The 16,233-nt window shown below is 39.0% G+C and overlaps 1 protein-coding gene across 1 annotated transcript in view; it reads left to right on the forward strand.

The window, feature by feature from the left end:
- The first annotated feature begins 1,814 nt into the window (after positions 1 to 1,814).
- The window catches only part of LOC124607320 (RING-box protein 1A), a 28,189-nt gene continuing 13,770 nt past the window's right edge, over positions 1,815 to 16,233 (forward strand). Inside the window, exons 1-4 of the mRNA XM_047139619.1 lie at positions 1,815 to 2,024; positions 2,113 to 2,140; positions 2,220 to 2,341; positions 14,734 to 14,819. Of these exons, the coding sequence (XP_046995575.1) occupies positions 1,932 to 2,024; positions 2,113 to 2,140; positions 2,220 to 2,341; positions 14,734 to 14,819 (329 nt within the window). The 5' untranslated portion in view covers positions 1,815 to 1,931. The remainder of the gene's footprint in view (positions 2,025 to 2,112; positions 2,141 to 2,219; positions 2,342 to 14,733; positions 14,820 to 16,233) is intronic.

Consider the following 16,233-nt stretch of genomic DNA (forward strand, 5'->3'; position numbering starts at 1 on the left):
TAGTCTGACCAGCCACAGAGTCTGTTACAGAGTGCGCACAGCGCTGTCAGAGTTATTAATACAGAGCGCAACATAGCGCTGCCAACATACAAACGCATAAACAGCCTACTTACACACTTCAACAGGCAGTCTTTGAGATATCTTGAACTGCCTTTCAATCTCATGGGTACTTCACTGAGATGACTGGTGATTGGGTGCAGGCATTACTTCCTCTGTGGAGTATGTCTAGTCCTTGGATGACATTTGTCCTTATGTGTAGACGAAAATTACCTATTTCCCAAAGACATTGTCTCAGGCGACAAAAACATTTTTATTTGGACAGCGCCTTTTACAGTAAACCACAGAATATACATCAGTGGCAGCAGTAGCTTGGTTGTTCCATAAAAACACGGGAGAACTGCCGGATGGAACAATCAGTACGCCGGGAAAGCTTTAAACACCACAGTAGCTTGGTTATCAGACACACGCAGCACCAAAAGCACCGCATATCGAGGTATTCATCGTTTGTGTTCTCTGACAGAAAGTCGTTATACATTAACTTGACAGGACCGGTTGTGGTTGTCCACTGCACGATTAGTATGCGCTTGTATGCAGTTTAATGGCTCCCACTGCCATGTGATTAGCTATTGTCATGTGACAACATGTTTTCCCACTTATAAATGACGAGACCTATGGAACACACATCTAAAAAATTAATATGGAACCTGATGAGGATTCGAATCATAGCCCCATGGTGGACGTGAGTCTGATGTCTGAGCAGTCAACTGAGTGAACTACAATAGCTGGTATGGTCGTGTGGGATGATACACCTTACTCTGCAGTTCTGATGTGCTGTAGAACGTGATAGTGTTTCCAGCTCCTTGTTTTCATATCTGCGTTTTCGAAATGTATCTGATCTGATTTTGCTATATTAATGTTTGTCTTGAATCTGGCTAAGGAGTCGCATGCCGGCCTCCAAGCACGGCATTTTTTTCTTCACTCTGTATACAGTGTGCACATCAACTCTGTCCTATTATTGTAAAACCCAAATAACTTCTCGCTTACAGACATCTTACTTTACTTTCGGAAGAACACTCAATGGAAAAAAGACATCTTTCTTTACTTTCGGAAGAACACTCAATAGAAAAAATATCCATGTCGTCACGGAACATTTGCAGTTTGCCACGAAAAGAAAGCGCAATAACAAAAATGAAATCAAGAAGATGCAAAAACAAAAATCCATTACTATCATACATGTGAGGCAAGGAAAATAAGTTAACTTCTATTGTTAGCAGATGACAAGATTGTCAAAACTTTCTGCCAGAGAACTATTGATGCGACATGAGTCGTCGACTATCTATGTGAATCCCACCACTTGAAATGCTTTGTGAAATGTTTAGACTTTGCGTGACTTGACGCAACCCAACGGAACGGTCAGTGTTCCTATTTTCGCAGACTACAACAGCGTTCTGCCCACCAAGTCAGAGCTTTCTAACCGAGAAACCTGACCTTGTCTTCCTGTCCCATCCCGTTCCGTTCCGTCGATGGCTTGTGTGAATGACGCCATTTACAATACATCGTGGAATATTTTGACGTTTCGTCAATAGTGACTGGATCTTAATACCGACTGCTTGCGAATCAGTACAAAAGGGAAGGGAAAAAAAAATTATAGAGTGAAAACATACATTGTGAAAATAATATTCTTGTTATGGGGAATTTGCAATTCATAACATTCAGCAACAAATTAGAACCTGTTTCTGAAAACTGATATGCAATGAAAATCCTTAGCGCTCTTTGGGAATCAGAGATACAAACACATGAAGTAATTCACAAAATCATCACCATTAACGTAAAGTCTTTGGCGAAATTCAGTAGAAGGGAAATTTGCTTGCAGGAGTGAATGTTTGTTGCGTATTTGTAAAGCAGAAGTTACACGGGTTTTTAAAGTTGGAATGGCTTCAGCTATGGATGTTGACGATGAGGAGGTAGATTTCGCAGCATCCAGCAGCACAAAGGGAGAAAAGAAACGTTTTGAAGTAAAGAAGGTATTTAATTTAGGAATCATTCCAGATCCTATTTTGTCTGGTGTGTGGAATCAATTCCGTATTTTAAAATGCCATAACTATTTTTCAGTGGAATGCTGTCGCGCTCTGGGCATGGGGTATGTGTAAACGGTGACAATAAAGGTTATAATTGTTTTACACGAAATGGCCTCCTACTAACTGTTACTTTCCTTATAGATATCGTCGTCGATAACTGTGCAATTTGCCGGAACCATATAATGGATTTGTGTATCGAGTGCCAGGCTAATCAGGCGTCAGCCACCAGCGAAGAGTGCACAGTAGCATGGGGAGTCTGTAATGTGAGTACAGGTGTAAACATCGCCCTGTCCATTTGTTGTGGTTTGTGTATTATAATAAATCGCTTGTTGCAGAGTAAACATTATCCTTTTCTTGTCTCTCTTTCTTGCGGCCTTGGAAAGAGAACGCACATGCGCAAGAATGTTTGTTTATATGTCAAAGAAGCTACCGGCAAGTGCAAATTTAGAAAAGTTTTATTTTTTGCGTTGTTCTTCTAGACTTCTAATGTATGGTGCAGCAATTAGGAAATGAGCATTGATCAGATTCTGCCTCGTGCCGATGGTTGACAATCATTGTGATTTTTAAGATGATAGAAAAGTTGTGCCCAAATTATGAGCTCTGCTCCCTTTCTATTGTCGTTGTGATGTTGATTTTGAATTTTGTTAGTTATCAGAAATTTAAATATTTGGTGAAGACAGTAAGCTGTATTCGATTTAATACATTCTGTAAGTATCATTGTTTTCGTATAAACAAATACCAGTATTTGTATAGATTGTGGTCACTGTGAATATTTGTTATGAAATATCGTGATGTATGTAGAACGAATTAGATGACAAATAGTTTGACAGAGCTGACCCTCAAAAAATGGGAGTCGTCGTGACATTAAGGTGTAAATAGCTTGAGGTCAAGGTTATACATTACCATTATGCACTCAGCATTTCATATATGGGTAAAATTTGGCCAACAGCAGCGGCTGCATCATGTGATGTTGACAGTGGCTGTGCTTGAAGTAAATAATTAATGCTGTTCCTGCTGTATGTTTGAAGGTTCTTGTATGTATCCTTGTTTACTCTTTACATTATCCTCTTACAATGAACATTTCATATCAGAATGTTTCCTTCAGTATGAACGTCACTTAACTCTGAGCATTCAACAGTCGTTTGCAACATCGGCAGACCATGCTGCCACAAGTGAACCAATATAGGCCCCTATGTAATTATGACCACTTGTGAGACTTCAATCATTGGTCCAATTATAACTTAGGTATTTAAGTTCAGTCTGTCCTCTTCATTATACACTTCTCTTCATAAAGTCTGAAATTACTAGGTAAATTCAGAAAAATGATAAATATTGCTGCATGATGTGTACACATGCTGTAGGCTACATAATTTTTGAAAATACCAGAAGAGAACCGTATGTACTGCAACTTATGAGAAATGACTTTTTGCCAGTGTTAAATATTAGATAATCATTTCTTTCATTGGATTGAAGGACGATATACCGATTTGTCAACTCAAGCAAAGTATCATCTTTTAGGCTTACCTAGATTTGGGTGCACTGTAGGTCAGACTGTCACCACAACTTAACATTTCAGAAACTAATTAGAAGTCAGAAGAAATACTTCCTTCTGGCTGCATGTGTATGGCATCAAATGCCACTCATTATTGTTACAGGACTAAGTGAACATCTGGTGTTCGTAGGTTCAGTTGACATGTTGTATTCACAGATCGCCGTCATTAAAAATGGGTTCTGCCATGTGTAGGATTTCCTTTGTGTGATATGCTTTGGTAATGTGATACCCTCTATTTGGGACTGGACATTTGATAGCTTCCTATATAGCGAAGAGCTTTTTTGTTGGTATGACATGGTTTCCACCACACCCTCTCAGATAACAATTAAAAAATGATTGGTTGAATTATTCATTGCACTAAAGTACTGAATTCTTTCTATTTGTACCTGGGGCATGTACCATAATTCAACACAGACACTGATTCATGTCACCATCATATCCCCATTTAACTGTTGATTTCAAATAAGTTTTCTGTATCTCTTAACATTTAGGGAACCAACAAAGTATTTAGGCAGCCTACCCACCAGAAACAGCAACTGCAGCTTTCTGTCGGATAGGCTTAATATCACTCCATAAGACACTGAATAGTGACATTTAGGATTGAGCTTCTCCATGTTCTACCCTTCAGTCACTGGCTCACTAGAGACCTGGTACTTAAGTGTTGCGTCAGTTCATTTATAGTAGAAAGTTACAATGAAGCTTCAGATTGAGATAAAATATAGAAAACTAGTTGAGCCTTTGCGAACTTTTAATTTGGCCACCACAGCAATTTATTAGCTATGTTTGTCGCATTCCTTTGTGTTCTTCAAAACAGAAAATAGTGGAGTTGTACCTACAGTTCAGTGTGTAGCCTAAATGATATTTGCATCTTCAATTCTTCAGAAAACCCGAAACACTGTCTACTGTAAGTTGTATTAACTGCTGTCCTAAGAATATACTTTGGCCAGAATAGCAAAGGTCTTGATGTGTGAGCATAGTTGAGTATGGAAGGGAATGGTTTTACTTGTTATCAATATTCATGTGTAATATGGCTGTGGCAACAAGAGCTGTTTAGTTCCATTAAACACTCATGCCCCTTCTTAACATTTGTTATTGAACACTTTTGCAGGATCAAAGTAGACTTTATTATTTAGCTTTTACACTTTTCTTGTTAGCTTCTGACACTTTGTCAGGAGAGTGATAACAGTTACGTAGGAAAAATGGTATATCCAAGCTCATTGCCTGAACAGTTATGGTAGGACTACTGGTAATTGTCTTGGAAACAGCTAGTGGTAATATTCATCTCTGATCCTTCTTATAAATATTTTAGACTCCTAAAGGTATTGTAATTTAAGAACAACATAATTCATGTATACTGGAATTTGCATACTTACAGGCCCAGTTTAACAATGATGGGAGAGGCTGTCCCTAGCTGCCAAAAAGTTTCCCTTTTACGAAGTATAACAGATAATTGCTCTTTGGATCTTTAGATTTATTGCATCTACCGTATGTGTACTGAGACTAACCCAGTAGGTTACTAAGAAATCATTATCCCATAAATAATTTAATATTACTAGAACTCCAGTGTATCCAACACTAATAATTTATTAAAGATGTCTTCTATATGCCATGAGCAGCTCTAAAAATGTTTTATTTGCCAAAACTGACTTTCAGATTTATAACTCATTGTCTGTGGCATCTGATACAAAGGAACAAACACTCGTATGTACATATATTGTGTATTTTTATTGTAATGACATATGAGTGAGTTAATGTGATAGGATCTGAAATCTGTTTTTACCAAGAATGGTCACGGACTAAGATTTGACAGCAGTAACATACATGGCAAACCGTGTACAATGTTACAGGTTAGATTTCAGATCTTATTGCATTAACTCGCTTAAATGTCATTGCTATGGAAGTATGTAATGTAAATAGATGTGTATTACTGCTACTATATGTACAGTTACCATTTTTGTATAAATCTGTGTTTATAGTTGTTTGTTCCTTTGTATGGTATGCTACTGACGATGGGGTATCATCCTGAAAACCGGTTTTGGCAAACAATACATTTCTAGTGCAACTCACGGTGTACAGAAGGTACTGTTTTTTAAATATCTTAAAACTGCAGAACAAGCATTCTTGATTTTTACACCAGTAATCTGTAAAGCTTTCATGTCAAACATTCACCACTCAATTTCCTGCAGGGCATGAAGTTGCAAACACTCGGCAAGAAATAGTGTTGAGTTCTAGCAGGTGGAATTAAAATACTAGTGTAAATTCTTGCAAATCAGAAGGTAGAGTGCATGCATTTTTCCCAGACCCACACTTTTTGTGAGTGCCAATAATGTATCACGATTAGCAATATGTAAAAAAAATAGTGCTACATTTTTATGGTATATTGATGTGACCTAGTATAGCAAATTGGTTGTTTAGAGATTGTTGCTATGATGTTTATTGTGTTTGACTTGCCTGAGGAGTCTTCCCCCACTGAGCTATCATGACACTAGTGTTTTGTGTGTACAGAAATCGTGCAAGTACAGAGTGGTTATAATTCTTTATTTTTAGCTGAGTGCATACAGGCTAACATAGTTTGTTGATACAGTTTCATCATAGTGGCTACCACAGCCATTAGTTTATTAAAAGAAGGTGGCATTTTCCACTTTTGCTGTGATAATTCCATTGCATATAAGTGGAAATGGCACCTTCTTTTAATAGGTGTTGCAGAATAGGGTTGACTCACTTTTCTGGAAAACAAGCACCTTTATTGCTAATTTTCCCGGTTTATCAATTTACACAAACACATGAAGAGGGATGGTTCTCTAAATGTCAAGATAATATAATTCCTATGCCTCTTGGCTTACTCAGTCGTCATACTTTAAGGACTCTGAAAGATGAAATCTTCAAATGAACCAAATATTTTGAAGTGTTTTTGTCGTGTTACATGAAGAACTGAATGGCTCTTTTATGGAATATTGGAAGTATGTAAAGGGTCACAGATACTTTCAGTATAGGCTGTTAACTAAATGTGGGTAAAACAGCAATTTAAGTGGACTCTGACATGATATATTAAATTTCTACCTTAGCACCTGATTTCTGATAACTTTAACAGGTTGCTAAACAACAATCTTCCTTCCTTTGTTGTTGTACTAGAGTAATCTAAAAGGAGACATCTCTTTTCTTAATTATTACAAGTGAGATCTGAAGATGTGCCTGTTGCAGTGAGATAAGCACATCTGATTCTGTTGATGCATTCTTTGCCCGCCCCCTCTTCTTTTCTGTTGACCAGTTAATCAACAGAGATGATCTCAGTACATTTTGTTAGCTGTTTAGATGAATTCAATCTGTAGGAGGAACTATTTACAGACATCGTTGAGTTTCATTGATGGTATCTTCATGGTATGGAGCCTAGGCTAAGACATTCTGCACTAAATCCTCCAGTCGTTTAACTACTACTTGTGTACATGTTTCACTTAGTCCTCTTTCATCAATCAAAAAAAGTATAACCTCTTCCACAGCACCCATTCTTTCTATACTAAAATACTTATTGTATATATTCTAGCCACTTAAGACTATGCATCTGTAATACTAAGAAAAAAATTCAGACTGGCATTACTTCCCTCAGAACCTAGTTCACAAATAGACCTCTTACGCCATGTCCACCTGTGTCCCTCATTCATACCCATATGAATTAGTGCTGCAAAGGAGCATCTCACGTGAAAACATTTGAAATGAAATTTTGTCCCATTCCACAATATTAGCAGCTTTGAAACCAGCCAAAGGGGTTTATGGCTTGGCGGCACCTTTGCGTTTACTTGATCTAGTGCACCACTGTGGCATTCGTCTAGCAATTGGAGCTTTTAGAACAAGTCCGGTGACTCGTGTCCTGGAGGAGGCCGGAGTCCCTCCATTGTGGATCCGATGTGCACATCTGCTTGCCAGTTATGTTGCACATACTCATAGTTCCCCCGAGCATCCAAATTACCGCTCCTTTTTCCCGCCTGCGGCAGTGTATCTCCCACATTGGCGGGCCAGGTCTGGGCTAACGATTGCGGTTCGCATGCGTTCCCTTCTCTCCGAACGGGAGTCGTTCCCTTCTCTCCGAACGGGAGTCGTTCCCTTCTCTCCGAACGGGAGTCGTTCCCTTCTCTCCGAACGGGAGTCGTTCCCTTCTCTCCGAACGGGAGTCGTTCCCTTCTCTCCGAACGGGAGTCGTTCCCTTCTCTCCGAACGGGAGTCGTTCCCTTCTCTCCGAACGGGAGTCGTTCCCTTCTCTCCGAACGGGAGTCGTTCCCTTCTCTCCGAACGGGAGTCGTTCCCTTCTCTCCGAACGGGAGTCGTTCCCTTCTCTCCGAACGGGAGTCGTTCCCTTCTCTCCGAACGGGAGTCGTTCCCTTTACCATCTCTGCTTGAGGTCCATTCATGTACATCTCCATGATGTACACCTCGGATGAAGCTTTGTCTGAACCTTTTGCGTGGCCCAAAGGACTCCGTTAACCCTGCTCCACTCTGCTGTCACTTCCTCTCGATTCTTGACGTGTTCCAGGGCTCTGAAGTTATTTACACAGACGGCTCGATGGCTAATGGTAAATGTTGGCTTTGCCTTTGTCCACAGAGGCCACATTGAACAGCATTCCTTGCTCGCTGGCTGCAGTTTATTCACTGCAGAGCTTGTGGCTATATCTCATGCACTTCATTACATCCGTTCCTGTTCAGGTGAGTCGTTTTTTCTCTGTTCTGACTCCCTGAGCAGCTTACAAGCTATCGACCAGTGCTACCCTTGCCATCCCTTGGTAGCGAACATCCAGGAGTCCATCTCTGCCCTATAACGGTCCAGTCATTCAGTGGTGTTTGTGTAAACCGCAGGACACATTGGAATCTCAGGCAAGGAACTTGCTAAGAGGCTGTGCGGAAACCACTCCTGGAGATGGGCATCTCGGAAACTGACCTGCATTCTGTCTTACGCCGCAAAGTTTTTCGGATTTGGGAGACGGAGTGGCATAACAGTATGCACAACAAACTGTGTGTCATTAAGGAGACTGCGAATGTGTGGAAGTCTTCCTTCTAGGCTTCTCGCAGGGAATCAGTTGTCCTTTGTCGACTCCACATGGCTAACACATAGTTGCCTCCTCTGTCGCTAGGACCCACCTCAGTGTCACTGTGGCTCCCAAATGATAATCATCCACCTCTGGCTGGACTGCCCACTTTTAGCTACTCTACTGCAGCAGGCTTTTAACTTTCCCAGCACCCTACCACTGGTGTTGGGGGACAATGCCTCAACAGTAGTTGACCTATGACAGCGTGTTTTACGTTTTGTGTGTGAGGGTGAGTTTTGTAATTTGATCTGAGTTTAAGCGCATGTCCTTTGTCCCTTTGTGTCCTCCACCCTAGGGCTTTTAGGGCGAAGGTTTCAATGTGTTGCAGAATGGCTGGCTTCTACTTTTTCATTCTCATGGTCAGCCAGCCATGGTAATCTGCTTTCTTGTTTTTAACCTCCTCTCCCTGTTTCTTACATCTCTCTGTGGTTTTCTTGTCCTGTTTTGTCCATTGTAGTGTTTGTTGTCTTTATGTTGTTCTTCTTGTTCTTCCTTTCTCCTGTTTTTGTGCTGTACGTCTTCTTTGTTTCTTTCTTTCCCGTGGGTAATTGTTCTAATGGGAACAAGGGACCAATGACCTTCCAGTTTGGTCCCTCCCCCCCTCCATTTAAAACCGAGCGAGGTGGCGCAGTGGCTAGCACACTGGACTCGCATTCGGGAGGACGATGGTTCAATCCCGTCTCCGGCCATCCTGATTTAGGTTTTCCGTGACTTCTCTAAATCGCTTCAGGCAAATGCCGGGATGGTTCCTTTGAAAGGGCATGGCCGATTTCCTTCCCCATCCTTCCCTCACCCGAGCTTGCGCTCCGTCTCTAATGACCTCGTTGTCGACGGGGCGTTAAACACTAATATCCTCCTCCTCCTCCGCCCCCCTCCATTTAAACCAACCAGCCAACCAACCAACCAAAGGGGTGCCTGAGATTAACAGACTAAACTGTGAATCTTCTAACAGGAGACTTTTCCTGGGTCCACTAAGAATAGACAAAGTATTAAATTTGCCTTGATACATGGTCCATTTCTGTGGAATGTTTGCATCTGGCAGGTGGCAGAGCATCTAGAACAACCTCTTAAACTTCAGATTTCATGATCTGAAGGTAGGTATGGGGAAGAGACTGCAATGTGAGGGCTCTAGCTAGAGTCCTATACTGACTGAATGTTTTTCAGTGCCTGAGGCAAAATAATAATACTGATGGCGAGTTGCAGCATGTGTTGTTGTTGGCTGTACTGCTGTCAAATGTTTCCTCCCATCTAAAGTCTTCTCCACAGCTTTTTTTTTCTTTTTTTGGGGGGGGGGGGGGGGGGGACTTGAAATTTGCTTTAATGTTCAGAGGGGTCTTTCCCAGTTTTGAATATATGTATCTGAATGTTGATAATAATTGAATAGATGAGATGTGGGATCAGGGCAGATACACAGAGAAAGATAAGCAGTTGAGCTTTGTACTGTCTGATCAGTAGCAAAGTATTCATCAGTAGGAGAGAGCATCCTGTGTTAGTCCACATAGACCGAACATTACATAAAGTTTTTCCAAATTCAATCTAGCTTTAACTAAGCTTATTAATGGCCACAGGCCTCACTGTTTGCCTACATTTACAATGAATGGTCACATAAACACTGTTTGCTTTGGCAGTTCCAGTAAGTAGTTCTGGTTCTTAGTTAATGGGTCTACAATATTTCCTGGTCCCCACTATTAATTTGGTTCTTAAACCCTCACAAATGTAATTGGCCCCCCTATCACTTACTACTCGCCCCATTTTCCTCCTTACTCGCATCAAAGATTTATTTTCCTCCTCTCTTGTATATGTTTTTATCACCAGCTGCCTCCTCTTCCCTTTTTCTGTTAAACAATTTCTTGTGATGTTCACTCTTGTTTAACCTAACTTTAGTTTCTGCTCCACTAAAAGCTTTACTTTGATGTTATTCCATACGGAATAATATTCAGTCTGTATTTGACCTGATTCTCTAAAATGTCATTGAGGTGTACTCAATACTTACACATCAGCCAGATAAATTGTTTGAGGTGATGTAATAGCTTTTCCAGTATTGACTATAAAGAATGTTTCTCAGAATGGGACTGCTATTGTACTTTGTGACTGCATCAATGCCTGGTCATGTGTGTTCTGCAATTACAGTAGATTTGCATTGAATGAACAGAGCAGCATCAGTGCTGCTACATGTGGGTGATTCTAGGGGTACCAAGAACTGTGTGATGTGGAAGAAAGTAATTCCAAGCAGTAATTAAGGGATCAAAATTGTCCGTGTAATAGTGACAATAGCATTCGGAATTAGGTATTGTGAAGCTGCAGGTGAAGCACTGCTGTGGTGGTGGGTTCCCACTTTTCAATTTCTTTTTGCCTCTGCACACTATGCAACTAAAAAATGTGGCTGAAGTGTGCATGGGTGAAGGATGACAATAATAATAATAATAATAATAATAATAAACGCAATGTAACATATACCGTACAGTTAAAAGGAAGTGACGCTTGATCAAGGTCCGCGTCACTTTCATTCCGAACCAGACCTAAGGTCTGAGAAAGGAAAGATGATAATAATAATATAAATAATAATAGAGAATAGGGTTGTAATGAAAACAATAATTCCTAATCACCAGAAGTCTACTGATACCTCTGTGTGAATTTACAATTTATGAGATACATATTTTCCCAGAATAAGTCTAGGTTAATACAGGGGTACTTCATTTAGCAAAGCTGTGATGATTAAATCCCCCACATCCTTGTGAAGACTGAGCTTTTGATCTGTCTCAAATGACTTCCTTACAGGATTTTGAGTGCTGGCAATAAATAAGTTCAGATGCTGACTGTGACTTCATGGTGTAACACAAAAACACCCGTAGTCAAATGACACTTTATCCTGGGGGAGCTGCCGCCTTGTCTGATGACCAATAGGACTGCCAATGTAGTTCGACATGCTAGTAAGTTTGACACACACACAGAACTGGGATAGGTCATTTTCTTGAGCATTTGTGAGGTTAAATGTACACTGCTCCAAGGATATTTTTTAAAATTTTTAAAAATATCCTTTAAATATGTAACCTCTTAAATTAATGTTGCCATACTTTCAGAAATATATATGTGGGCTAGCAAGTGATCAGGTTGTCTGAGAATACAGACTGGGAAAACAAATTTTTGTGAAAGGGGGGTATATTTATTAGAGAACAATCAACCCCCCTCCCCACCCACCCACCCTCCAAAACCCCCAAAAAGAAAGATAGATAAATCAGGTGATTGGGTAATCATCTTGTGAGTGTTGCAGTTCTTACTTCTGTGCTTGATAAGAAAAATTTGAGAGGAATTCTGCCTTATGCAAGACACTGTTTTGAAGTTTTGTTTTTGCTGAGACAGGATTAAGCACTTTTGTGGTATCCTCAGTGGGTTTATTTGTGGAAATTGTTACATGTCAATGTCTCATGTGGATTGTATGAACGTTTGGCACAAAGTACTTACATTTGTATACAACTGCAATAACTACTGACTCTTCTCCAGCATAAGTGTTGTTTCTAACCAGTGATGTTCGTCTGCCAATGGTAGCCACAAGAGTTTTGGCCAATAACCCCTCCTCCTAAAAGATTAGTGTGGGAATACTTATCTTACCCTTCAATGACGATAGTTCGCCAGTGATAGCCACAAGGTTTTTTAACCGATAATCCCACTGCTCCAGCACAAGCACGGGAATGCTCCCCATTATAAGGGAAGCCAACACTGGTCTCTGATAATGCTCAGTCAATAGGGACCCAACAAGATCCTGAAGAAGATCCCAGCATAGTCGATAGTTCGAAGAAATGTGATTCAGTCTAACAACTCATGGGATTTTAACTTCATACCCACTGAAAAAAGCATAAAAAGTGCTGAAACATGTCTGGGTCAAAAGACAACTGCAAAACGGTGTCTTGCACGTGGCAGAATCCCTCTCCAGGTGACTGGAGTGTCAAAGAAAAGTTGTTGGGCTAGTTATGGACAAAACATAAAGCCTTGCCGAACATATTTGCTTCAAAAAATGGTGCTACATAATGGCCAACAGGCGTATCTTTGTAAATGCCTTAAATTGTGTTGCGGCTGTGAAGGATGTAAATAGAATGTGTTCTTTGCCTGGTTGAAAATGGGAGGTGTTGAGGAGTTTTAATGTGAGGATAATGTTGATGTTTTAAGCACTATGACTTTGTTTGATGAATTACCTGTTGTACTGCTATTATTGTAACATATCAAAGAAAATGCTAAGCAAAAAAGAAAAAAGAAGTGCATGCAAAGTAACTTCTTAAAATTATTAACATAGGTTTTTATGTCTAAGATTATGTTGTAAATGAACATAGCTTATTCACTACTGCTCTACATACCTTCAATCCAGTGCTAATTTCACTGAAACTCAACTGAGTTGACAATTACGGGCCTAATTTATTAGGATAGATTGCTTGTATGTTACATTGTTTTTATGTAGGAAGTTGGATAATATTGCTGGGTTTGCATAATGTACTTATTTAAGCAAAAGAACATTTTTGACTCGGAAGAGAATTTCTTAACTCATTAAGTAAATCATTAATCACATTCTACATTTATTTGTGACCCCTGCTGTTGCTGTAAGGAAATAGCTGGCAGCTTGCTGATAAAACTACTTTAGGGGAAAAAAATAATTGCTTGATGTAGTACACGTAGGATGAACACTGCATGTCCTTGGTTGTGTTCTGTTGCTAATTTTGCATGTTACATTTTCATCTGTGTATCAGTTATTTTCCTCGGTTGTTGTGTTTTTTATTTAAAATGAGTAAGAGGCACTAACAATTCGTGCAAGGAAGAGGAGATACCAGGATAAGATGTTGGCCTAAACTTGTTTGTGCTTGATTGCAGAAGTTACCCAGGATGGATGCCCATACATATTTTCACAGTTAAATGTAATATTATAAAATTCACTTAAAGTGCACTGTTAGACATTGCTCACTACCATGTTTGGTTGCCATAATGTAATCTACATGTTTTTAAATTCACTGTAGTCTTACAAATTATGTTTCACTTTAATATAGTGCAAAAGCAGTGCACAGAAAGTCCTTAATATGTCATTTACCTGTAATTTAACGTAACCTCTGTAGCTTTGATACTGAAATATGTAATTCAGTAATAGGGTATGTTTCATTTTAAATGTTATGATTGCAGCTCTGTTAAAACATATGATGAGTTCATCGTTCCATAATATTTTTTTATAGGACCAGTTTTATTAAATATCATTTGATAGAGTTCGTTTGAGACAAGTCAATTAAGTCTCATTGATCCTGTTATATTCATTGAACTGTATGTGCAAAGAAGGCATCGGGTACCAGCACTATTTCACTATTTAGACACTTTGGTATTTGCTAATCTGTGACATGCAAACGTGGGTTTTTGACTTGCTCAGTGTGTCACTTTTTAGTTCTTAAGTGCCCGTTGTGGTTTCCTTCAAGGTTATATGGGAAAGTTTGACTCTCCCTCCATTAATGATTTGAGAAGGTGTAGTGAAATGGTCTGCTCTCTAATCATATTTATAGTTTAAATTTCTCAGAAATATTAGTTTTTTACAGTTCAGATGCTCTTAATAAAAGAAAAACATTTACAGTGACAGTCTTAATTTTTTTGCATGATCGCTTATCCCAGAAATTGAGTGAAATTTAATAGTTTTAGTGGTTTGACATTTGTCTTAACTCATTACAAAAATTTGTATTGTGGAAGGTGTACTGTATATTTTGGGTGATCCATGTGATAGATATTATGCGAAAGTGTCTCTCTCAGCTCTGCCTGCAACTTACATAGCAGCTGGAATATTTTCATTAAGTTCATTCAGTTTGTTTTGTATTAAGAGGAAATTCTCTTTAATTTAAAATGATTTCACAGTTTGTATACATTCTGGTTTTATATTTCAAGAAAAGTTTTTATGCTTCTTATTTATGTGTATATTTAATTGTATTATGTGTTGTATTTTTTTAGATTTTTTTTTAGTTTGTGATGCACTGCAGATCGATACAATTTAAAGCTATTAATCTGTCTGCAGCATGCATTCCATTTCCACTGTATCTCACGCTGGCTCAAGACAAGGCAGGTCTGCCCACTGGATAACAGAGAGTGGGAATTCCAGAAGTAAGTAGGCTCACACACTGTATTACACTGTTAGGAGATTTTTTATGATTTTTGCTGGACGTCTTTGATACAGGCACATCCTTTTATTTTTAAGATAGTGTTTGTTCAGCACTGAAAACAGCGAGGCATATTTCTGTTACAGAAGGGAGAAAATCGGTAATTTATTGTGACAAAGATATAACTCCTACTAATAGTTCATTCGCTTGAGACAGGGTTAAGCATATCATCTGTTTGTTGTTTGCCTGGTTGGTGTACAACATTAGCACTTGGCTTTCATGTACATTGCTTATCAAGGATATTTCAGCACATTTGTTAATTACTGTGTTGGCAGTTGTAGAAAACTGTAAAAGCATTTTTGCATGATTGCACTTTGTACAGCACTTCACATTTGTTTGAAATTGCAAGGGAAAATTTTGTACATTCTGGTGGTAAAGACAGAATTTTATAAGATTGTGGAAAGTGGGAAAGGAAGAGTTACAAAGACTTCGGGTATTCTGGTTGGATGATTAGCATAAAAATAAAATAATGCAGACAATTGCAAGAGTGTCAGGTGCAAATGAATAGAATACCGTAGAATGGCTTTTTAGTTGCTATATGTGTTTCCATGAACACTTAGAGAATATTCGGAAGCTGACAGCTTGAATTAATGGAAATTTATGGAAAGGAGATTAAAAACAGTATGAGCAAAGACAGCTACTTACTCGAAAATTGCAGTGGATAGGCTAAAACAGTACACCAGTAACTTTAGATCAGCCATCAAACTTGCTTTTGCTCCCCCACCCTGTCACAAAGACCTCACCCCCACCCTCTCTGACATTGACATATCCAGTTACTGTCTCCTAACCCTGTGCTTCAGCAGGATTGAGTGTAGTCTGTTTGGGGAGAGATTTGTGAGTGTTAAGTGAGACTACTTGCCTCATTTAGGCCGTAGCACTACTTCTATATAGCGAGTGGTGTTCTTCACTCACGGTGTTAGTTATATAATTTTGATCAGACAGGTATACATTAGGCAATTTCAACATCTTTAACAGTAGTTTCAGGACATCCATTGCATATATCCAAACTTTTTTTTCCGTGCAATTCATACATTTAATGCGTCATGAGGAAAGAAAATTTAAGTAAATTCCAAATATTATTAATTTCAGTAGAATTTGTATACATATGAAGCCTGCTAGTATGAAACATAACATAACATAACAATAAAATTGATCTAATCAAACATGTGTACTTAAGATATCAAAATACATGAACCATTTAAAATTGGAAAAATTTGCTAACTCTTCTATACCAATTCATGAATAAACTGGTTACTGAATAACAACTTTCATAAGCATACTACTGCACACGATTAATGTTAGAGTAAACAGGAATGTAATTAGGAGGAAAGTGTTGTGTATTTGAAATGTTTGACTGC

The sequence above is a fragment of the Schistocerca americana genome, chromosome 3 (genome assembly GCF_021461395.2).
Source record: "Schistocerca americana isolate TAMUIC-IGC-003095 chromosome 3, iqSchAmer2.1, whole genome shotgun sequence".
Taxonomy (NCBI): domain Eukaryota; kingdom Metazoa; phylum Arthropoda; class Insecta; order Orthoptera; family Acrididae; genus Schistocerca; species Schistocerca americana.